Raw genomic sequence first — 24,205 nt, 5'->3', positions numbered from 1 at the left:
ATGCATCCTGGCCAAGACTCGGTGCCCTCACTTCCAGCGCTAATGCAAGCATGCGATTGTAATTGCAGTCGACTGTAAGCTAAACATGCAAACATAGGTGCAACACAGTGTTTTTATACTCCTGTCAAAATACCAGTGTGCTGCAGACTAAACAACGGGGGGATGCTACCCATGTGGTTTGAGAGATGAAGAGTGAAAAGAATTGCTACAAGAAACTGTTAAGAAAAATTATTTTACACAAGGCTTCATGAGAAAACTCTTGGAAAAACTGATTTTGCATTTTTACCAGGCAAATTCAACATGTCAGCTGTGGAAAATCTTTGGTTGGGCACATTGACTGTATATTAAGGATGGCTGCAGGTCCAGAGACATAACATCATAGTTTGTGAATTTGCATGCTTCAAATGGCCACTATCATCTTGAGGCTTTGTAGCCAGAAGTGGCCGTATTTTGGTGAGTGAGTTCGGTGCTAGCACCAAGAAAACTCCATCAATCGATTTCATGGGTGCACACAGAGCTAGGCAATAAAACAATGACATAATTATCATGCAAAAGTCTTGTCAATATAAACATAAGTTGTACAATGTTGCAGTATATTTATCACATTTAACTTCTGACAGGAAAAAAATTAACCTTATATTTATATATCAAATTAGGATTAAAAAGAAACCTTTAGGGTTAACAGAAATAGTGACTTGATTTATATTGTGACACATATTGATATCAGCTTACATGAGAAAAAGTATCCCCCCCTCACCCCACCCCCACCATATCACCTAGTCGTAGTACAATACACAAACAGATACTAGCAGTGCTCATCAAAGCTACAGCAAAGACCTCCTTGGACAGACAGTACAACAAAAAGGATTTCTTTTCCTCACTGCAGAATGATTAACTTCACATTGTTTGGAAATAGCCTTATAAATCCTCCCAGATTGATCAACAACAACAATTGCTTTTTTATGATCACCATCTTTCTTCCTTGGCATTGTGTTAACACACATCCGAATGTTCCAGACCAGCAAACTGTTGAACCTTCTGCTTTTATAGATCTGGTCACACTTGCTAATGATTAGTTAATCAAGTGCATCTGGTTAGCAGGACCTGGCTGTTACCTACCCTCTTAATTCCAGAGGATGTAGGGTATACTTAGCTTTACACAAACTGCTTCTGCATTTTGGATAAGTTTGTCATGTGCTGTCATTCGTGTAAGTTTGTATTGACCTCATTTTAAAATCTGCTAAGGACTAGATGATTTTTATTATGTCCTGATATATAAAACCTTAGAATTAACAGAGGGGGTGCTTTTTTTTTTTTTTTACCTTGAGTACTGTCTAGCATTTTAAAATGTAACCTTTGACTCTAACACTACATGTTGTCCTTCTAGCAGCTGTAGAAATAGCAGGGTCTGCTTGAACTATGGCTGTTGGTTATACATCCTCCATTAAAGTTCTAATGCTTCTGGCAGCTATGAAGGGAGGAATCAGAAGCTTAATTCTAAGTGCTATATAGACTCAAAACATTGGCTCCATTATTATTCTTTGAATCCAGTAGCTCTAACATGAGGCCAGTTTAGCATGCATTAATTAACATTTGTTTGAATACAATTTTGAGTTTTGATAGATGTGATGCTGTAATCAAAGTCTGTGCAGATATCAAGCGTGAGTGCTGTCATCCCCATTAATGACTGAGGCTATTAGCCAAGTGTACGTGGAAGTTGATGTGGATGAAAACGAATAGAAATTTTTACTTTATTTTTTTATTTTTCGGAGGAAAGCAATATGGATTTTAAGCCTTGTTTCTAATTTTCCATAAGGACTGATGGAGACAGCTACATTTTTACCAACCTCTTGGGGCTTTCTGCTCGACTTTTTTTGGTCTGAACTTGTTACGTGCCATTCCACAGCTATTTTCAACCATAAACAACCACGCAAGCACGTGTGCCAAGGTCTCTGCAAATAAAAGCACGAGCAGAGTAAGAAGGTGAGTGGCACAAAAACAATCCTTGATGAGGCCCGTTAAATGAAAGCATAATTTCAGCAGAGCTGCACTTCCCAACCACATAACTGGAAGTAAACTGAAACCAGGACTACCGTGGGTGGTCAGAAAGGGCTCAAAACCAAGTGGCAAAACAAATATACATGTATGTTCTGCTCTTTCCCTGCGTGACTGAATGTTTACAAACTCATTGTGAAGAACTGGTTTAAACCGATCTTCCATAAGAATAAACTCTCTGTTTCAAATATATTCCCTCTTGGAATGTCATTTTCCAATTGTCTGCAAGATTCTCCCTGATTCAAGACACATCAACCCAAACACAACGCTGCTGGTCTTTTTAATCTAAGAAATCAAAGCTGAGTAAACACCGCTTTGGTATGTCTAATTCCTTGAGCCAAACTCCAGCGGTCAAGTTTCACACATACCAACACACATCTGGAGCACTCAGTGTGGAAGATCAAGCTTGATATTCTGCACATGTCAAGGCAGTGAATGGCTCGACCCTAACTCTACAAATACATTACTAAGAGGGGAGTGATCCCAGGCTTCTGTCTTTATGGAGATGTCAGGATTCAACTGAAGGAGCCAAGTGCTCTCATCCACTTTTCCAGAGGGATCTTAAAGTAAAAACGCCATAATTGTCAGAAGAAAGACAAGTACTTAGGCAACAACAGGGGAAAAATTATGTGAAGGGGCAGGGTGGATACAGAACTTTTACTCTTTGAATCCACTGGAAGACCTGCCAAATCTGTCTCAGAAACATTTTGGTAACAATAAACAGATTTGTGTAATGCCACGTCATTTCTTATCTGTGTTGTTTTCTGCACTGTTTGGATTAAGTTATATGATGTTATTTAGTGTTTATCATTCTGACTCACAATTTATCTCTTATTTTCAACGGGACCAAACTGTCAGACGAGACTACTGCATGCAATCGTAGCCCATAATTGAATACATTTAACGTTCCAACAGAAAAATTAACACCAGACACTCAGTCACATCTAAGAGAAAGGTTAGCAGTGAGCGGAGACAGCAACCATCCTTGATTTCTCTTGACCCCAACAGCAGGCAAACACAGAGATGTCACGGAAAGAGCTTCACTTGTTTGTTTATAATGTCTGGTGATCTGCTGGCTTGGTTTTTTTTAGTTTTTTTTTTTTTACATCTGCTATAGTTGTACTCCAGTTATTTCAGTAGGACTACTATTAGGCTGATATTTGTACTAAAAGGTACCAGTAAGAACCAAAGTAGTTATAATAAAATTTGGTATATATTGTGATTTACTGATCTCTTAACTTTCATCAAGACAATCAGTCCTGTGTAGTATTATGGCATCTAGCATAGCAGGATTTTTAGAAAACAATTTGATCTTTAAAACCTTTTAAAAACAAGCCTAGACACTGTTACTAATGGGCGAAGGTAGGAACGTTTAATTGTGTGGTAAAACAACCCTTCACATTCCTGACTACATTTACTTTATTTTTTTGACAAGCATAAATACCTTTGTTTACATCGATCATCAATCATAACAGTTCCTAAACTCTTTGGCTTGATACCAGAGTCACTGCTGCCCCTCAGATTTATCTGCTGACCCCAACTCTCTAAAAAATCCTTTAAGAACTCAAAGATTATGTGATATGTGGTTAGTAGAGATATCCAGTTCACTGAACTTGTTTCCTTTTATCCAATGCTCTGCATCGCCATTAAGAACCATTCTGATGTGAAATAGTCAGGAGTGAGCTGAAAACACAGAGACAGCAGCCTTCCCTAATCTCCCCAGACTTCAGCGGGAGTACAACTCCACGGGCATCACAGCAAGATTTTCACTTGGTCGTGTACGGTTTCACCTGTCTGCCTTTCAGACCTAGATCTGAACAGGTAGAGGAGAATAGGCCTATAGAGTCCTCTTCTTTTCCTCTTCCCTCCCCTCCCTCTTCTCCTTTCTCTCCCTCTCTTTTCTTCCTGGCCGGCTAATCTCTTCTCAGGTTTAGGGTTCCCGGTTCGGGCTCTTTGAGGAGGAGGAAATATGGGGTTGGGTAAACATCAGGGCTCTCACTGCAGGGATTACAACACCCATATATCACTGAGACAACTCCCTTTTCAACAAATGACAAGTCGCCAGGACCCTGTGCGAGAAAGGATCCAATGACACTTCCTATCAACACAGCAGACACCGATAGCATATACCGTCACCGTTTTCACAACATCGTGTTAGTTTATGAGGATCCGGTGTCTGCTCATTCTCAGCCAACGTCTTCAGATCGGCTTGAGGTTTTTACACATTGTTGCACCTGATGTTTGGCTTGCGGGCATCTTCAAAGAGGCAACAGCACAAACGGAAAAGAACTCTAGAGAAGCTCTTTGATCCTTTCAGAGAGAGCGCCGTTCATTGCCCGAGACTCCATTTCACTCTCTCCTGTTGACAAAGCGAAGAACCATGCATGGCAACGTGCTGCTGGATGCATTGTGCTTCAGCGGCTGGTGTTATAAAGTAAAACCACAATCGGGCCTCATTTAAGAAAAACACACTTTTTATCCAAAAAGACATCACCGAAGGTCAATGAGGTGGATCATTTTTCCAACCTCACTGGGACGAGCACAATTCCATGTGCTCATGCATTTTAGCTGTCAAAAGGTTAAAATTCAATTAGCCAAACAGCTTTTCTTTTCCAAAGCGGTGGGTGCGTCCAATAATTCCTCAGTGCGATGCATAATAAGAAGTGAGGGACACTTAAATGTACTCCCCAGTTGTGCTTTTCACTTGTGTGCAGTTGACAACGAGCAGTCATGTCAGAGTAAAGGATGAAATCATTTAGGGAGGAACAAAAGACACCCAAAATTTATGGACGATTAACAATGATGCGTGTAAAAAATTGGAAAATAGACACTTTGGTGATGCTACAAATGTTTTTACTATTGATGGCAAATTGAGAATAAAGCTACAACATCTTATTAAATGTTTATATAAATATTTTTACAGGAATGTGGCTCTAATATTCAAATTTCTCATAGAACTGCATTCTGGTCAGTAGCATTTACTACCACATGTTACTTTGTAGTAACATCCAAATAGTTAAACTCCACTGAAGAGAAATTAAAACTAAACCCATTCTTATGATATTTCTGGTTAGCTTTTCTATAATGAATCCCTTTTAATAATTATTTTTAATTTTCAATAACAGCATTAATGTTTTAATAGTATGACCTTTTTCCTTACATTAACCAAATTGTTTACTTTAAAGGAATTGTTTGATACTAATTGCAATATTAGCTTGGCTAAGTAGCAAGTAAGTAAAGCTGTAATTTTTGCATAGAATAAAGAAATGTGTTGACCTATAAACTTAGACTTTGCACTTTGAGCTGTAGGGTTTAGTCATATTTCTACTATTAGGTAAGCTAAGCTAACCTACTCCTGGCTGTAGTTTTAGACTGAAGACACCCCTTGAGCACAGGTTTTGTACTGATCTTCTTTCAGTAAGACAACAAGGAGGCAAAATTAAAATGAAGTTAGTGGTTTTTCCACACCAAAATGATTCCAAACCTCAAAACAACAGGTCAGCAAAAAAGCATCAGCAGAATCTTGTTTTGTAGCTTTTTTCCCTCGGTGTATATATGATTTTTTACACAATAATTTATTCTGGTTGATTTGCTGTCCCCTAGAGCAGCTATCCATCTTCTCCAGGAACACCTCAGTGCTGATAATACAGGAGTATAATCCTTCATCATTAGTGTTACACACATTAACAGTAGTCATAGTTCAAATTGTGACAGATTGTGTATCCGATTTGTACACCATGACCTCAGCCATTACATAATACTACACAGGAAAGCATCAATTGTGAAATTTTGGGTTGAAATCAATACGGATGTGTAAAAATAGCAATTTGGACAGTGGCTGAAGCAAATACTAATTTTGTTCTCCTCAAAGAAAATAAAGGAAATAAAGGTTTTTTAATAAGCAAGATAAACTCCATCCAATCTTAGAAACCAGGACAGCCAGGCATTCTCTTAGCAAGATACTAGAATTTAGACCACGGAGCTGTTTTGTACAGAATGGAGGGAACTCTTAAGAAATTGCGTGGTAGTGGTGAAATTTCTACACATACACAGAGTCATAAAAAACAAAAAATGCACACTAACAATGTTTAATAATAGAAAGCGAGCTATCAAGTGTCACAGGGAAGATATATGTATAAAGCTGTAGACAGAGGCATAACTAAATGTTTGCAGTCTGCACTGGCTTCCCTTACAAAGACATTCTGAGAAATCCAAACAGGAAAACTCGACCTTTCTTTGCAAGGAACAGGAAATGTAATCCAGACCATGTTGTCATGGGGAAAACACAACATGCTGGTCTTCATGCGACCAAACTGTAGACGACATAATTCTCTGGATAAAATTCTGAAAATCATGGCAAAGATACTAATAATAGTTACATGTTCACTCATGTGAATTCATGCCACCCCAGCTTCTTTTTAATGGCTCTGTTTATTTAAAGACTAATCATCCACGTGGAGCTAATGAATCTTTTACTAATATTAAAATCAAATTAACAGCAATGTTAGTAGTGGTGTCTGCTTTCAGATATTTTTTATTCAAGTCAAAGACATGAAGCAAACTTCGGTATAAAAGCAATATTCATATACGGTGTACGACTGATGGAGCGTGTGTTGGCAGGCATCGCCGCAAGTATGAATAAGGACATCTGGGAAGAATTATCCTCATTATAACAAAAAGCTAACAGTGATTTATAGGAGGTTGTATTCTGTTGTTCCACTATCTCATAACGATAAGAATTTAATCATGGCGAAATGCACATTATCTCTGTCACTCCCTTCCCCTTTTCTCTTTTCTCTCTAAGGAGTTAAACAGGATGACTAATTAAGAGCGTTACTCTTCGCAATTCTCAGGAAAACCATGATATCCAACATCCGATAGTGGAATCAATCTCATATGTGGGGCAGCGACATTTTGCATGCCTCACTACCGAGAAAACAAAACATCTCTTTTTAATTAGACAACGGTGCGGTGTCAAGACCTGATGCGACATACCCTCTCACTGACCACGAACAAAACCAGCTCACCCGTCACATTTTTCTTCTTCTTTTTTTTTCTCTCACAAATGTGAACAAACCCGACCTGCTCAAACATCTTCTTGCCTGAGGCAAAGAGGCTTTTACCATTTATTTGTCAAGTGATGCAGCTGCCAAGAAACCTCATTTGTCAGGAACATGAATCACAACGAATGTCATATTTAAGGCCAATAACGCCATGAACATTCATTTATATTGTCTTAGGTTTGCTTTACACATCTGGCCCAAAAACAGTGATTTGATGGCTTTAGTAGCATGAATCTTGATATTTCTCACTGTGGGGGAAGAATAATTTCTCCTTATATAATCCTGCAATAAGTAAGCAGTCAGATATGGATTTCAGGTCAACTCTGACAGCCACATCCATCCTAATGACTCCAGTACACATTTGGAGGGCCTTATGTAGGATCCCCACACAGATTAACTGTTGTGACTTGGCCTACATGTACTTCATTTCAACTGCACAGTGCTTTGGAACTAAAGCACCTCTGCATATTTTTCATCCCTGTCATTCAGTTCAAAAAACAAAACTCATATAACAGGATTTAAAGTTTATATCCCGACCTCTTAGTCACACTGGGCACACATTTATTCCAATGCAAATGAGGATGTGTGTGCATCCTGAAATATACAGATGGGTGATTTAAGACAGCAACATTACCTGAAAGACAAAAGTCTGACAAGACATTGGAACTAGACAGCTAAAAATAACTTTTCCACTCCTTTGAATTTGGCCTTACTTAGTTGTGCATTTCTCAATAACTTTTAAGTTCACTTCAACAAGAAATAAAAGGAAAGAATGGAGAAGATGGAGAAAAGGCAACACTCTTACCTTTGACTGTTTAAGCTGGATGCCATAAATGAGAATATTTCTGTGCTTGGCTGTTGAGGCCAACTCCATGATTGCCGTGGGTGTTCTCTCGCTGACAGGGAGCTCATCAGTCCTGCTGAAATGCACCTATCAAAACAAAGACCACCGCACCCAATCAGAAAACAACTGCCAATAAAGAATAGCAATTACGCCCCGTTTTGGAGCAATTACAGGACATTGTTCAAGCAGTAGTTTAAACATGATGCAGCTCAATAGGCTTATTTATTTAGGGCTATGTTTGGGGAAGTTCAGGGAAGCATGAGCGTCTGCTTAGAGTAAACAGAGGTCGGTTGATACACAACCCTGTCTGGGGATATAATGACTCTAATTGAGTTGTAAATCTTATGGACCTCTGGGGTTTATTTTCCTCAATTAGGGCAGCATAATCCAGATACAATGGTTCAGGTTACTGTGTCATCTCTATGAGCAGCTAAAGCTTTAGTCGATTTCCATAACCATACTGCTGACAGCAACTTAAATGGAGATTTATTCCTTTCAATTATTCTGTCACATATCGTTAAAAACTGCGGCAGTGAGATGCAATAGTCAGGAGAATAGTTTCAAAAATGTCAAGACATCTGCTTTAAACGTACAATTATTGCACTTTCCTTGAATATCAATCAAATGTTGGTTGTCATCAGCTGAAGTTCCAACTTGAAAACTGATTATTCAGCACATTCGCAGGTGTAGGACACCAAATTGTCTTATTCAGGCCAAGAATCCTCAACAGTGAGCTAGCTCATGAAGAATGAGAGTACAGAAATATTTGTCCTTATTAGATTGGTTTTTACCAGAAATAAAATAACAAAACTTGAACATAGACACTATTGTTATTGGGTACCTTCCATAATGACTTAGAGGGGATGCTAAGCAGATATAAAATATACTTAAGGAGCCCCCAACAACCTGACAGTCAATCAAGTACAAGCTGCTTGAGTGATAATTATACAATAATAATATTATTGATAATAATGGTAATAAACTCCAGACAAATGTTTATCATAGATTGGTGATTTCTTATAGCGTAAACTCAACAGCAATGTTTTTTTTCCTTTGAAATGTCTTGCTCAAGGCCATAACATCTTAGACTAAGTAAAACAAAGTGACCTCCATTATCCGGTCTCCTTTTCTCCCCTTGAGGCTACCACCATCACATGGCTAACACCAACACTTGAAACTCTATGATCCCTCAGTGATTACAACCATGTGATCAAGCCTGGGATAAATAACGGGGTGCATATGCAATCTAATAATAGCCCCAGGCAAAAAAAAAGAAAAGAAAAAAAGATAGACATTCTGGTGCAGGACAAAATCACTTAGGGGGACTGCCTCATGTTTTGTCGTATTCTTAACTTTCCAGGCTGAGTTTATGCACATTTGAATGCTGATGAAATTAGGTTAGGCAGAGATGGGGGAAAAATGACAGATGTGATTTACTTTAATAGAATACACTTTAATTCTCCCTCTTGGTTTTCTCCTGTAAATTTCTAAAGGCATTTTTTATATTCCAATCAATGAATCAATCCTTTAAATAGCAGTTTGGTTAACAAAAAATAATCTAAAATCCAAAAATACCATCAGAAGAAGAGCGTGGTTTTATAATCCACAGTCTCACTGTAGACCAGGACATCACTGCATGTTACACAAGGAAGTACTAGGTCTATATAGACTGATTGATTGCTCTTCTCATTCTAATTCTAATTGTGATAACTTCTATCTTCTTCATGTAATAAGAAAAGGACACCACTCATTAATACAACAGCGTAGAAGACAAGAACAAAAGGAAAAGAAAGTGACAACAGAAATATACAGAAACCAGGCTCCTTTAAGCTGCCAACAGAACTCTGATCTACTGAATCACAAACTCTGGTGTTTGGAGCCCAGTCAGCAACTTGGGCTGTTGTTTGTGTTCTGCAGGTCCTTCTCATTGGGCGGCAGCGCTGGAGCAACAGAGTGTGTTGCTCCACAGCACAAAAGATGGACTAGTTCGGGATTCAACAATTTCAATCCTTAACTCTAGTGTTTTGTCCATAGTCGTGTTTTTTGTTGTTTTTTTCTTTTAACCATTTTTGTGCAAAAGGGGGGTGCTAACATATCGTCTAATGCTAGAAGTTTGCAAGTTGCATTCGGCAGTAAGAAACACAGATGCAGAAAGGCAGAAAAGTAACAAACACTATAAAAAACACTAGAATTTCTCTTTCAAATCCCAGACTGCTTGGACAGGCTATACCACACAGCAAGCTTTGTGTCTTAATTGTTTAATTAAAATTCAACTTAAAATTACCTAGGAGGCACAAAAAGCACAAATATGGTGGCGAAATCTAGTTCAGTGACTCCAGTTAGATAGGTAAAGGCCTAAGAAACAATACTGCTGTTTATGGATGGATGGAGTTATTAAAAATATCCGCCTCAGTAGAGTTGTTGGAAGGTGAAAGCTATCCATAGAGTCTTTTTTTGGCTCCAGGATCTAAAAATAGGGCAGCATGGTGGTTAGCACTGTTGCCTCACAGCAAGAAGGTCCTGAGTTCAAAAATGTCTTTCTGAGTGGAGTTTGCATGTGGGTTCTCTCCAAGTACTCCAGCTTTTTCCCACAGTCCAAAGACATGCAGTTAGTGGGGCTAGGTTAATTGGAAGTTCTAAATTGCCCATAGGTGCGAATGCAGGTGTGAATATGAGTGCGAATGGTTGTCTGTGTCTATGTGTTAGCCCTGGGACAGACTGGCAACCTGTCCAGGCTGTACCCTGCCTCTTGCCCCAAGACAGCTGGGATAGGCTCCAGCCCCCCCCCCCCCCCGAAAAGATAAGCGGCAGAGAATGGATGCATCTAAAAATATGTTTTAATTGCTTTAAAGTTTGGCATTTAAACACTGCAGTCTACAAGCACTGAACCTCCTTATGAGATAGCCTCAAGTGGCCTCCCAAGGAACTACAGTTAATTAATTGGCTTAATTTTTCATCCCAGGAGGTTGCAATTTGGTGCGCAACAATCTTTATGTGGGTGGTATACGTCAAAGTAACGTCCACATAAATCTCAGGACCCAAGGCTTCTCAGCAGAACATTGCATTGTAACAAGATGATCAATGTTATTCACTTCTCCTGTCAGCGGTTTCATTGTTGTGGCTGATCGGAATAAATGTTAGAACAAAATAAGATTAGGATGAACTAGCAACATTTACCAGTGGGAGTTTTGTGGGAACCTGGTTTTGTTCTGATGTGGAAGGGAGTCAATCCCATTAAACCCCCAGCTTCAAACCGAGTGTTTACACATCTGAATCTATGTGCTTCAATCTTTATTGAAAACTAACACAAGTAAGAACAGGGGCTTTAGTGGAGCAATTCTGCATGGCATCTGGCTTGTTTTGTCACAGAAATCAGCCTCTGTGGGTTTATGTTGTTCTCATTACCTGGCATTGTTTTTGATGCTGGCTCTTTGTTTTAGATGAAGAGTTACATTTTCCAAATTAAAAAGTAAACAAACCTTTCACAAACATTTAAATGTTTCCCAGAGCAGATTAAAGCAGTTTGTTCTTTTTTCCTCAGTGAGCTCTCAGGTCAGTGTTGCTCTGGTGGGATCAGACACAGTTTGAAGGAAAGCGAGCAGTAAGCGAGGTCGTGCAGAGGTGCTTTCAAGGGAGGTGTAGAGTTTCCAAACAGCTACAGAGCTCCACGAGGGACATGAGGTTGACCACAGGTTGGATTTTTACAAGCAGAAAAAAAGGAAAAGGTTTTCATTGCTACGCAGTACATGTACCTCAATGAAACTTAATCTGTGCTGCACTAGGTGTGTGGGGAAATGACACTGAGACATTATATGCACAGACATACAGTAGTTTATATACTGTATGACTTTAAGGACATGTTATAGATTTATGAGCTTTTATTTATATATTAAAGAGACAAACTTGTAACCCTTTAGGTGGCTTCCCTAACAAACACACAACTGCAAATAACACACCTTTAGTCCTCAAATGGTATTAATAGCTCGTTTAAGAAAAAAAAGAGTACATACTGAATACGCTACATATAAAAAAGAAAAAATATTTGCTTTGAATTACAAGTGAGTTGAACTGTATGTAGATATCCAGGGAAAGAGAGTGGCAGTGTATAGAGGGCTTGAGTAGTATCAATTATAACAGTTTAAACTCCCAAAGGTATGAACTTCAGTACTTGAAAAAACAGAACCCCCTAATGTTAATGTATCACATTTGAAGTATGCAGTTTTTGTGAGTTTGACACGTTACATCATTGGTATCATTTCTTGGATGTAGCAAATATAATACAAATTAAAACTTATATATGAAAATTAATATTTAATTGGGTTTAAAAAAACTTGTTAAAATGACAAGTTTGAATGCTTCAGATTAAAAAAAATGCTATTTTCTGGCAATTTCATGATTCAGGCTTTATTAAAATGGTGTGGAAAAACTGTAATTGTGACACTGGAGCTGGTCGGACAGGAAGCTGAGCTCAGTGAGCTGTGAAAAAGTGTGACTGTGAGTAGTTTAAAAAAAAAGTGTGATTTGTAAAAGGAAAATTATTCTGTCCCATTTGGATCAATTTTGGATTGAATCATGATGATAACAGTAAGTCAACACAACACAAAGCTATGCTACAATAGGCTCAGGCTCCTGTGGGTCTTAACATGTTGCACAGAGCATTTGTTCAGCACTCACCTCTTTTCATTCACTGTGTGTGTGTATATAACACTAATCCATGCTGTTAACTTTTGTCTTCTCGTTCGAATAGTTTGTTTTTTGTCCTCATCTCTCTATGCACTCTTTTTCCGCCCCTTTCTCTTTCCCTTTACCTCTGAATCCAGCCGTAGTAGACAGCTGGCAGAGGTCCACTCCTGTTAAAAAGAAACTGAACTAAGTATACCTAGAAGCCTTTTTATTGTACTAATGCACTGGTTATGACATTTGTATGATATAGCCTATATCTTTCATTCTCTCCATCCATCTGTCCAATTTAGTAGCCTGTCATGGATGTCACTGAGGTTCTTTAAAAGCACAAGTTCTGACAGTTTGTTGGTCTGGGGCTTTCAGGTATATGTTAACAATACGCCAAAATCTTCCCAGGAGTGGATGTCTCAGCATATTCTCCCCAAGGTCAGCTCATACAATGTTCAGAGAAAATGCAAAAAATCTCAAGAGCTACATTTCACACACTAGAAACCTTGGTTTGCATGTTAAATTATAAAGTTCATGACAGTACAATTAGAAAAAAAAAGACAAGTATGAACGAGTATGCCTTGTTTGGAAGGGTTGCTAAGAGCAAGCCTCTTTTCTCAGAAAAGAACATGGTAGCAAAACTAAGGTTTGCAAAGCTGCGTCGAAACAAACCACAAGATTTCTGGAACAATGTCCTTTGGACAGACAAGACCAAAGTGGAGATCATGCACAAAACTACATTTGGAGAAAACTCAGCATATCAGCACAAACACGTCATACTGACTGTAAAGCACAATGGTGGAGGGGTGATGGCCGTGGAGACCATAAACTCCGTTTACCAAATTATTTTAGAAACAAATGTGAGCCCATCTGTCCAACAGCTAAGGTTTGGCATTCCAACAGTACAGTGATCCCAAGCACAACAGCAATCTACAACACAATGGCTGATTTCAGTCCATCACACTGAAGTCCTCACTTCATCCAGATTGAAATGCTGTGATAGGAACTTAAAAGAGCTGTGCATGAATTAATAAAAAAAGTGGGAGAAATTCCTCCAAAATAATATGAGAGACTGATAAAGTCAATCAGAAAATGATTACTTCTACGTATTGCTGTTAAAGTTGGTTCTAAAAGTTACTGAATTATGGTTGTTCCAGATGTCATTAGACCTTCTTCATGCCTCGCTGGCTTACAACATCTGAGGCAGCAGAGATGGGAGAAGGAAACTATTGTCTAGTTTCAGTGAAGCCAAAAATTATACAGGCAGCAGAACTGACTGTGTAAATAATGCTTGACGTTGATAAAATAAAAATAACTTGTTAAACCAACTAGCATTTTTTTATGTTATGCCCATTTACTTTATATGTCCATTGTAATAACTAAGCCAGTGTGCATACTTCTTATGGACACTTCCTGTAGATGCTTTCAAGGCAAGACTGTACATCACAGAATCAAGAGCAGGTTTCCCAGATTCTGTTAACTAGATTCCTGAACTGTATTTTGTTTTTTTAGGTACACAGTTTATAGGAGTTAAAAAGTTGAGAATGGCTATGATGACTTAAAAAATGATGTGTTTTCCCCACATAACTGCACGCAAGAGCTGCTGTGCTGTCCCTGTAATTGCCAGCAATACATTCTTTGTCTTTTACTGGTTTACAAATATGTCTCTCAGATGACAACAACAAGAATACACGAGGTCCCAGCAAGGAATGGAAACAGAGTTGTGGGGGACGTAGAGTAGATTTGTATGTGAAATCACAGTAAGGATGGCTGCATCTGTCAGTGAGTGCACCACTTGGGTCCTGACTGAAATATGTTAATAAGTTAATGCCCTGAAATTTGGCATCAACACTTGTGGTCTCTGGAGGATGATTCTTACTGACATTTTCCTTTAAAACCACCCAAGGCTTTGACTTTGGTGGTTTTAATCAAATGTGTCAACAACATTTGGATGATTTTTCATTAAATTTTAGAGGCTTTAATTTCTCCCTGGATTTCTTTTTTACATCTCAGATACCCCCATAGCTTTTCATCTAGTGCAGGAACCTAGAAAAATGCCACACTAAGATGATGGACATGGATTAACACTCTAACTGTGAGATGTACAATTGTAGGATCTACATCTCAACTCACCCAAATAACAACCACCGGGTGGAGAAGAGCTCGATTTTCTGCCTCTAAAGCCACAAGTATCGCCTCCACTTCAGACAAGCATGAGTCACTGACCTAAAGACGAAAGACAAAAACAAAAAAATTCATGACTGCTTACAGCGGCATTTTTTAATTTCACAGAGAAGTTGTAGAAAATAGAATAAGAACTTACAGAAACCTGAATGAAGTTCCACTCCTTTAACAGACACCTGGCGTTGTCTCCCATTAGATCTGGGACGATGTCCAACTCCTGTGAATGAGAGATACCCTCATGTTAAATATTCAGCCGATCTATCTTGCTTGACTGATAAGATTTAAGGTAGGTCCACCACTGCCAAAGTCCTAATGCATTTCAGTTAGAGTGACTGATCGACTCCAACGCTCAAAGGTCAAGAGCCTTCTGGTTTTTGTTTCAGCCACTATTTCAGTCATCTGTTGCAAGAGTACATCCACCTGCTTTTCTGCCATGAATCATTCCATGATTACAGAAAAAAGGCATATAAAAAAAAGAAAAGATTTGTGCCTAAAGATCACATAACTGAGTGGCTTATTTCCATCAACTGCAGTCAGAAATGTATTAGAACAAATGAGACAGGGTATAAAAAGAAACAATTTCTGGGCTCCTTATACTTCTGAACTGGCAGAAAAATTCTGTCATATGCAAAAAACGGGAACAGCAATCATACGTAAGTCAACTTAAATTTCATTATGCTGCAAATTGAGTTGAAGCCCGACATGCAGCCAAGAACTGTAAAAGCCTTTTTACTTAGAGAAATAGGACATTTAGGTTCTGATCTTTTCTTTTAATTTTGGCTCTGGCATACAAATAAAATGAGGCAACCGGATAGCCCACAATGTCCATTTTGAATTCATTTTTGTTGTTCCCTTAAAAATATAATCTGTTACTATAGTGTCAAACATTCAGGCAATAAACACAGAAATAAACATTCAGAATCTATGTTTGGCATTGAGATGTCGCTGTTCTCCTCATTAAAATAACTGAAAGTAAATGAGAATGTGAACTGGTTATGGGAACCATATGCTCAATGGTTAATTGTTCTTGAAAGATAACTGCCCCCAGCTTCAGGAGGAAAATCTTTTCGGTCCGATTTGCAGGGTTGTAAAAAAAATCTGACATGATCTAAAACAGGTTGGCCATGAAATCGCAGAGTAGATGTGTTTATTTTAGTTTAAACCTAGACGGCCAAGAAGCCACAGAACCCCAAAGACCAAAAAGACCAGTTAAACAAACCAGAGACATACAGTTAATGTGAAATTTAAAAGTGTTAAGAAAGCATTCTCATTTTTATACCAAAATCATTATGATTGAAGCACAAATAATAAGGTATATCATACACATAAACACACACACACACATTCTGACACCTTTCTATCAGAACCATTTTCAGCAATTTGAGCTACAGTATCTAGTCTGATGGATCAGACCACAAGCTTCTCTTCCGATATGCATCAGTGAGCCTTGGCCGCCCATGATCCTGTCACTGGTTCACCACTATTCCTTCAAACAACAAGATGGTGACCACAGAATTGCTCAGTTCCAAGATTTAAAAGAGGAATCCACCTTTCATGAATAAAATAAACTCCATCTTGTAATAATACCTGCATTGTTTTTTCTGTAAGGTACAAAAAAGTACAAGGTACACAGACATCTCAATTCTTCAGCTTTTACTTTGTAACATTATTGACTAGCTATTTATACTGACTTTATGATATTTATGTCCAATTCTTACATAATTTTTTGTGTAAGAATAATACATTATTTATTATTTGTCGCATATGTACAAAGTGACTTGTATCACATACTCTTATCTTTTTCTTTTCTTAAACAAAGTTTATGTGCTTAAAGTCCAGATTCCAGCATGAAAGGTAATTATTATATCAGACACAGGTACTTTATTACATATTTAAGCTTGTGTTTGCATCAAGATGAAGAGATGCATCAAGATGACCTTAGAACTGAAGAAGCTTCTCGGATGAAAAGTGAAACGTCTTCAAGCAACTTAAAGAAGTCCAGATGCTTTTCTTTCCAAGCTTCTTAGACTACAATGACCTGGATGACTGAGAACCTTCACAGACATCAAGATGAAACATTAACAACAGCTGCAAGATACAAATACTGCTGACAGTATGAATATGGTACGTTTATTAAAGCTACCAGACACTTTGGCCCTAAAATATATTCAAAGATCAATCATCTAGTTTAAAAAAAACAACTTGTTGGCAAATTGCAAGCAAAGCTTAGAACCCATTATTTAAAACTATCTGTGGCTGACAGCCAAAAAAAGCACATTTGCTGGTATACTGTCTGTCCAATCATACTACTTGTTTTCTGTCTAAATGACAAATCCTCTTGAGTTGAGAGTAATTATCAAAAACCCTCACTAAGCTGATATGGATCTGAGGATTCCCTTTGATGTGTACGGCATATAAAAATAACAACATGTGTCAAGATTAAACGATACCAGGGAGAAGAAAGAGGAGATCATTTGATTTGGGAAAAAAAAGTTTAATGTGTTTTTTTTCCTCCCATAAAACATCTACTTGTCTGAGTCTGTCTTTGTTTCGAATTTACTCCAATCAAATACTGAAAATGTGTTTTTAATAAAACAAGAACGCAATAGTAGGGTATTTAATGACACTGTTCAATGCAGAGTAATTTTCTTGGAAGAGGTTAAGGTTTTTATCGCAATGTTAACTTTTTTCAGTGTATTTAGATGTGGTCACTTGAAGGAATCAAACACTGGATATACTGGACACAAAACTATTTGCATTTGTTTCATATTTAGTAAAGTAGGTTAACCTCCTAGGACCTGGCGTCCACATATGTGGACATCACATTTTGGGTTGTCTAGACCAAAATACAAAATTTTGCTCTACAAGGGCCTGATATCCACTTATGAGGACATTATACTGCCACTGTTCTATCAAAATTTAAAACGAATGTCCTCATATGTGCATCTGATTTTTCTCAGAAAGAAAAATCATCCAAAAAAAGAAAAGAAAAGAAAAAAAAATCTAGTAATTCTTTGTTTTTACATTCATCAGGTCCCATTCAGCCCAAATAGCAAAGAGAAATTAAAAATGCATGCCATGAAAGAGTTTGGGTCTTAGCAGGTTAAACAAAGGCATGTGTGCGCTGCATATCATGTCAATGACAGTATTAAGTATTTATAATGACAAAACAGCTACATTGTTTGGCCAAAATAACCACACTAGTGTTCAAGAATCCAATGTCACAAATGTAAGTAAATGTTAGGAGGAGTTCAAGTATCTCGGGGTCTTGTTCGCGAGTGATGGGAGAAGGGAGCCGGAGATCGACAGACGGATTGGTGCTGCGGCTGCAGTGATGCGGACGCTGCACCGGTCCGTCGTGGTGAAGAGGGAGCTGAGTGTAAAAGCGAAGCTCTCAATTTACCGGTCGATCTACGTCCCTACCCTCACCTATGGCCACGAGCTGTGGGTAGTGACCGAAAGAACGAGATCGCGGATACAAGCGGCAGAAATGAGCTTCCTCCGAAGGGTGGCTGACCTCTCCCTTAGAGATAGGGTGAGAAGTTCGGCCATCCGGGAGGGGCTCAGAGTAGAGCCGCTGCTCCTCCACATCGAAAGGAGCCAGTTGAGGTGGTTCGGGCATCTGACAAGGATGCCTCCTGGGTGAGGTGTTCCGGGCATGTCCCACCGGGAGGAGGCCCCGGGGCAGACCCAGGACACGCTGGAGAGATTATATCTCTTGGCTGGCCTGGGAACGCCTTGGTGTTCCCCCGGATAAGCTGGAGGAGGTGGCTGGGGAGAGGGAGGTCTGGGCTTCTCTGCTTAGGCTGCTGCCCCCGCGACATGGCCTCGGATAAAGCGGATGAAGATGGATGGATGGATGGATGGATGGATGTTAGTATGGAAAACAACATCTGGGAATGTAAGAGCAAGTGCTTCTATTAAGGTTTTAAAAATATTGACACATTGGTGGTGGCACGGTATTTTTAGTAGTTAACATGAGAGAGTCTTCTTTTATACATTTTTTTAGAAATGTAAACTTTCTGTGATTAAAGAAATAGTTTGCTCCAAAACTGAATGTACATAATTGTCCTGTGTCCTTCAATAAAACGTATCTACTGTATACAGACTGTTTTGGGATGAGCTACCCAGTTTCGTAGAGATATCAATCTTTTTTCTAAATTTAATTTTGAAAAACTGTGCAACAAAAGTGTTGCTGAGTTTTTCAAAATTAAATGTCTCTTTTCAGAGCTCGTGGCTTATAAAAATCTGAACGTTGCAATGAGCAAGTTCATGGGAGAATTATTTTTCATACTATCCACAGCCACCACAGTTAGATAAGACTGTGGCTCAGGTGTGGGGTACACTGCGAGTGTTTACATTCTATCACGCCATCACAACCACAAGCTTCTCTTCATGGTTAGGTGCACGCTTCATTCTGCACTCTTCTTAGTCTTCATTCTTCACTCTTTGGTTGGCAGGTCGTTTCCACATGAGATTACTCACATCAAGGTTTACCACAAGGTACCACTGAGCTCCATTACATTTAAGAGATGCTCAGTTTTGGACATCTCTACAGCCAGTAAAACTGGGCAACTAACACTTAAACAAATCTGGATAGACATATAGCACCACAGGCCAGTGGAAAATCAGTAAATGTGATTTTGAGGTGAACTGGCCCTTTAAACTGCATCAAATTTATCTCTTACATAATATCCTGCTGAAGGAATCTCTAATCATATTTTTACTTGCACTGTCTTTGTCTCTTGCACACACATGCTGCCAAATCATCCACCTGCACACACATATCCCACTTATCCCTGTATTAGATTCAGGCAATGGCACTGGGACAAAGGTAATTCTTCATCTTCCGCTTCTTCCACTTGCCTTTCATCTCCCCCATTTTTCTTCCTCCCTCACAGACTCCCTGAAAAGGATGTATCTGGTTCCGAACACGTGTGCCGGAAAAACACAGCCCCACCGGCCACCTAAGTACAGACGGGAATAGCTCTAATCAGCCGATCCAAGGAGGACAACATGACCCCAAATCCATCTCTGGGGCCCATTCCAGCACCAGACAGCAAGATCCGCTCGTTCTGACACCGGCTAAGGAGGGACTTGGAGCAAGTTTAAAGGAGGATGAACGGTTTGGATCACTGACAAATATGGAATCATGACTTGCAGTGTGCTGTGCCACTGCACTCCATTGTCTTCAGTAATGTGCAGAGAATATCTATACCATATCAAAAAATACAGGAAACACATTACTAAACATGATGCCATGTGTGGGAATCTCTACTCTAATGTATAGATGTGTAATAACTGATGGATGTGAAATTCCAGTGTATAATAAACACTATGAAAATACATTTGATGTAAATACAGATGATTCATAGTGTAAGAGAAGTGATCAGTCAACTCTTCTTCTTGAACTGCTTAAAGCCTACACGCATGGATTATTTTATCCTAAAAAAGTATTAATTTTTTCATTCTCAGCTGCTGCAATTTCAACAATGTGGAATTGTAGAGCCATAATTATTTGCCTTTGTGGCAGAGATGGAAATCACCTCACACCACACCCCAGTGAAGTACTAATACAGTACTTCACTCATGATACAATATAATTGCGATTTTTAACATTCTGTGATATTCGACTATTGAAAAAACATATATTTCTACTTGTCAATATCTGTTTTATCCAATAAGATACATTTATTTCACTTCAGTTATTTTTTTGTTACAAAATGATATTGTGAATCATATCAGTCTGATATCAGTGTGTGTCTGAAAGGGGTAAATCTGGCAATTACCTGCAGCCTGTTTATGATAATATTGCAATTAATTGTGATAAATTGATGAAAGTCACAAATTTGTCGTGGTCTAGTCTAGGGCTGGGTATCGTCACTGATTTCTAGAATCGATTCGTTTCCGATTCACAAGGTCCCGAATCGATTCGATCCACGATTCGATTCAATTCGATTCGATTCGATTCAATTAAATTCGATTTGAATCTGGGAAATTTTGACAGTCAGAAATATTATAATTCAGATCAGTACATTTACATATTTTTGTATCTATAAAAAGGAAGCGGACACACGCAAGACTTTATCAAAGGTGTGAGCGTAATAGCAGATGCCTTTGTGTCAAAGTAGCTGAAGATAAAACACAGAAAAACATGAAGGTGGTTTTCCTGGCCTGGGATTTTATAAAAATATTCTGCAGTACATCAAAAACGAAAGAAAACCATTAATCAACATATGAACGTTACCTCTGACGTTACAGCGGTTTTATTAGAGACACGGCTAAGCGTTTTGCGTTTTGCATAATTTTAAAAAGTTTAAATTTGTTCAGTATTGAACGGCAGAAATTAGGTTTTCGGAAGTATGTAAAACGAAAAATAAAAAAAACAGCGGCCAACAGCGCTGTAAACAACACTAGACTTGTGCGTAACAAGCAAGCGAATAATGCAGAAAACAGATTTTTAGACGGGAAACTGTTCTTGAAGTACAGAGAGAGAGAGCGAGAGAGCTGTGCATGAAGTGTGATTTTATCATGGTGGAAGCAAAACAGTAAAGGTTATCTAAGCCAGAATCGATTTTAATCGATGAATCGATTATTAAAACCCACCCCTAGTCTAGTCCAATCATCTTTCTCCTGGCCTTCTTCAGTTCAATCAGCATTCACACTGTGTACTTTAAATCTCACTGCGTGTCTGTCATTATCCTTTGCAGACAATTTTGTGCAAACCCACTTAATCCCTATCAGTGCCTGTCATCACTCAGGCACCATTCATGCCTCTATCTTCATCTCCACCACCAGCGTCTACACTCTGGAGTGCCCTGCCCTAATCCAATCACTGCTGGGGGTGCATTTTGCCGAGATGGGTCATCGGAGTCAAATTACCAAATACCTCTATCTAAATTCTGTACATTAATAAGTCATGTTCATTTCTTTTTAATGATCTCTCCTTATTGAACTATTACATTTGCGCTCAGCAACCGTTTTGCTCTATAGTTATGTAACCAGAATACCATATTATATTTTACAAGTATTCATACTCTTAAAAATAATACTTTTTTTCCATCTTTCTCTCGCTTTTAAAAAATATATATTTTATACTAAATTCTTTGTGGATTTGTAATCATAGTGTATTTTGGTTTCATGTAATTGAATGTTGTAAATTTGTTTGTGTATTGTGAATGTAAAAGCCCAGAAAAGGACAAGGGTTGAAAATTAGCAGCAGCTCTAAACTGTGCAGAAACTAATGACAGCACATCAGTGTCATGCTCCAAACTGGAATGTGTGAAAGTGCATTGCCTCTTTTAAATAAATAAATGAATTGAAACCAGCAGGTTGTGAGTTGATCCCCTCCAGTTTCTTAAATCAGTTTTATTTTACTTTGCTGCATCAATTTTTCCCGCAACACTATTTTGTGGTATATTAACAAAAAAGACAACGTATTGTACGCAGACAATGTAAACCTTTTTTTAAACTGAGTTAATTAACTTTTGCTTGCTAAGAAGACATTTACATTTCTAATTTATTAGGCAACAATTATTTGTTTTCAAATCATCAGTCATCCATTACAATCATTAATTTAACATGTTTGTTGGGATCAAATAAGTCAGCTACTTAAACTGACCACTTTGTTAGGTATATCTGTTTAATTGTTTGTTCAATTGTTCGATTTTATTGGGTGACATATCTAGTCATCCAATAAAATGGAAGCCAGTCAGTGTAGTCAATTCAATAAAACATGCAGACATGGTCAAAACGGCCCACTAAAGTTCAAATTGAGCTTGAATCTGGCATAGTTGATGATATCAGAGGGGCTGCCCTGAGTATTTGAGAAACAGTTTATCTACTGGCCATTGTCTATCAGGAACAATTTTACAAATTAAATAGAGGATGTTTGCTATATGGACTGTAGGCAACGTGGGAATTTGATGTGCCCACAAAGTGGCTACAAGTTAAAGAGAAGGGGGCATTTGCTCTCCTGCGTGCAGAGTCAGAGGAGGAGGCTGGGGATGAGGGGAGAAAATGACAGGGAGGAAAGTTGCAGAGTGTGGAAGTCCCAGACAGGCTCCATTAGAGGTGTGACCACAAGTTTTACCACTGGGCCACCCAAGTGGAGCTCGCATAGAGTTTATGGGGAAATTTGAGGTATATGACAGGAGACGGATACGGGTGAGATAGAGGAAAACATAATGGTAAACTGGTGAGGCTCTTCAGTTTTGTTGTCATCACAAACAACACTTGAATGAGCCGTTACTGCCCATACGTACCATATCCAGAGCTGAAACACCCTTCCGAAGAGCATCTGCCAGGTTCATAGCTTCTGCCAATCCACCTGTGATAACGCATGCTGATCGTGATAAAGTCTCTGAAAGAGAAGACATGCGTGATTTTAAAAACTCCTGCACATACACAAAAAATGGCAAAACTCGGAACGACAAATAAATCAATCTTGTCACATAACAAGAGGTACACTTGACAAATTAACATTCAACAATTAACATGAATGCACTACAACCAGGCTTGCCTGGCAAATAATTAGGATTTGAAATTGAATATCGATTATCAAAACAGCATCGACTTAATAGTAGCTACATAATGATCGGTACAATTATCAGTGATGTGTACTAATAATTTTCTCTAGAGTTATTTCTGTAAACTGAAATCTTTGATGTCAGTTTGTGTGGGAAAACATAGCTTATAGACACCCAGACCCTCAGGTACTGGAGGGTACCTCCAGTACCTGGACATGGATAAGCAGCAGTTAAAAATAGGCCGCAGTCAGAGAAAGGCTCGCCCCCAGCTTTTGGCCATTGTTGTGGGTGGGAATGTGGACTGACAAGCAAATCGACAGCTTTAGGTTTCACAATCAAACAAGTCTTCATTACAACAAAGCAAGCCCTCACTTCTGCAGGTATTGCACCAATTTCTCATCTCCTTCCCTCATTTGTAAAGAAAAGCAGAAGATGCTTGAACTCCTCTACTTGAGATAGCAACTCATTACCCAGGAGCCAGTCAGTGGTCTGAATCAAACTGCACTAAAATATGGTAGGATCCATACACTCTGCCATAGTTTCAAAACAAGAAAATAAACTTACTCAAAGTCAAAGTTCTTTCCTCAGTATGAAAATGAAAGATAGACTTGCAAACTTGTTCTACTTTAAAAGTTTATCAGGAGAGGCGAGTTATTGCTAATTACATAGCTAATTATGACATTACACGCTGACACAGTACTGCGATTCTTGAGCTGACGCTTTCTATTTGGTAGTAATATGCAGTGCTCCTTTATTCCCAAGGGTCTGCCACACCAGGGCAAAAAACATATTAATAATATTGCACGCTCAAAATGCTAAAAAATAGCTATAAACATAGCATTGTAGACTAAGCCTGATTA

At 38.6% G+C, this 24,205-nt stretch overlaps 1 protein-coding gene across 2 annotated transcripts in view; it reads right to left on the bottom strand.

Moving 5' to 3' along the window:
• The window catches only part of crppa (CDP-L-ribitol pyrophosphorylase A), a 54,964-nt gene that overhangs the window by 10,667 nt on the left and 20,092 nt on the right, over positions 1–24,205 (bottom strand). For both annotated transcript variants that reach the window (XM_003450292.4, XM_005455126.3), the window contains 4 exons: positions 23,082–23,179; positions 14,957–15,034; positions 14,767–14,859; positions 7,924–8,049 (listed from right to left, as the gene is read on the bottom strand). In XM_003450292.4, coding sequence (XP_003450340.2) covers positions 7,924–8,049; positions 14,767–14,859; positions 14,957–15,034; positions 23,082–23,179 — 395 coding nt within the window. The remainder of the gene's footprint in view (positions 1–7,923; positions 8,050–14,766; positions 14,860–14,956; positions 15,035–23,081; positions 23,180–24,205) is intronic.

Source organism: Oreochromis niloticus, linkage group LG11 (genome assembly GCF_001858045.2).
Source record: "Oreochromis niloticus isolate F11D_XX linkage group LG11, O_niloticus_UMD_NMBU, whole genome shotgun sequence".
Taxonomy (NCBI): domain Eukaryota; kingdom Metazoa; phylum Chordata; class Actinopteri; order Cichliformes; family Cichlidae; genus Oreochromis; species Oreochromis niloticus.
The sequence above is the reverse complement of the archived record's forward strand: the minus strand, read 5'-3'. Positions and strand labels throughout refer to the sequence as shown.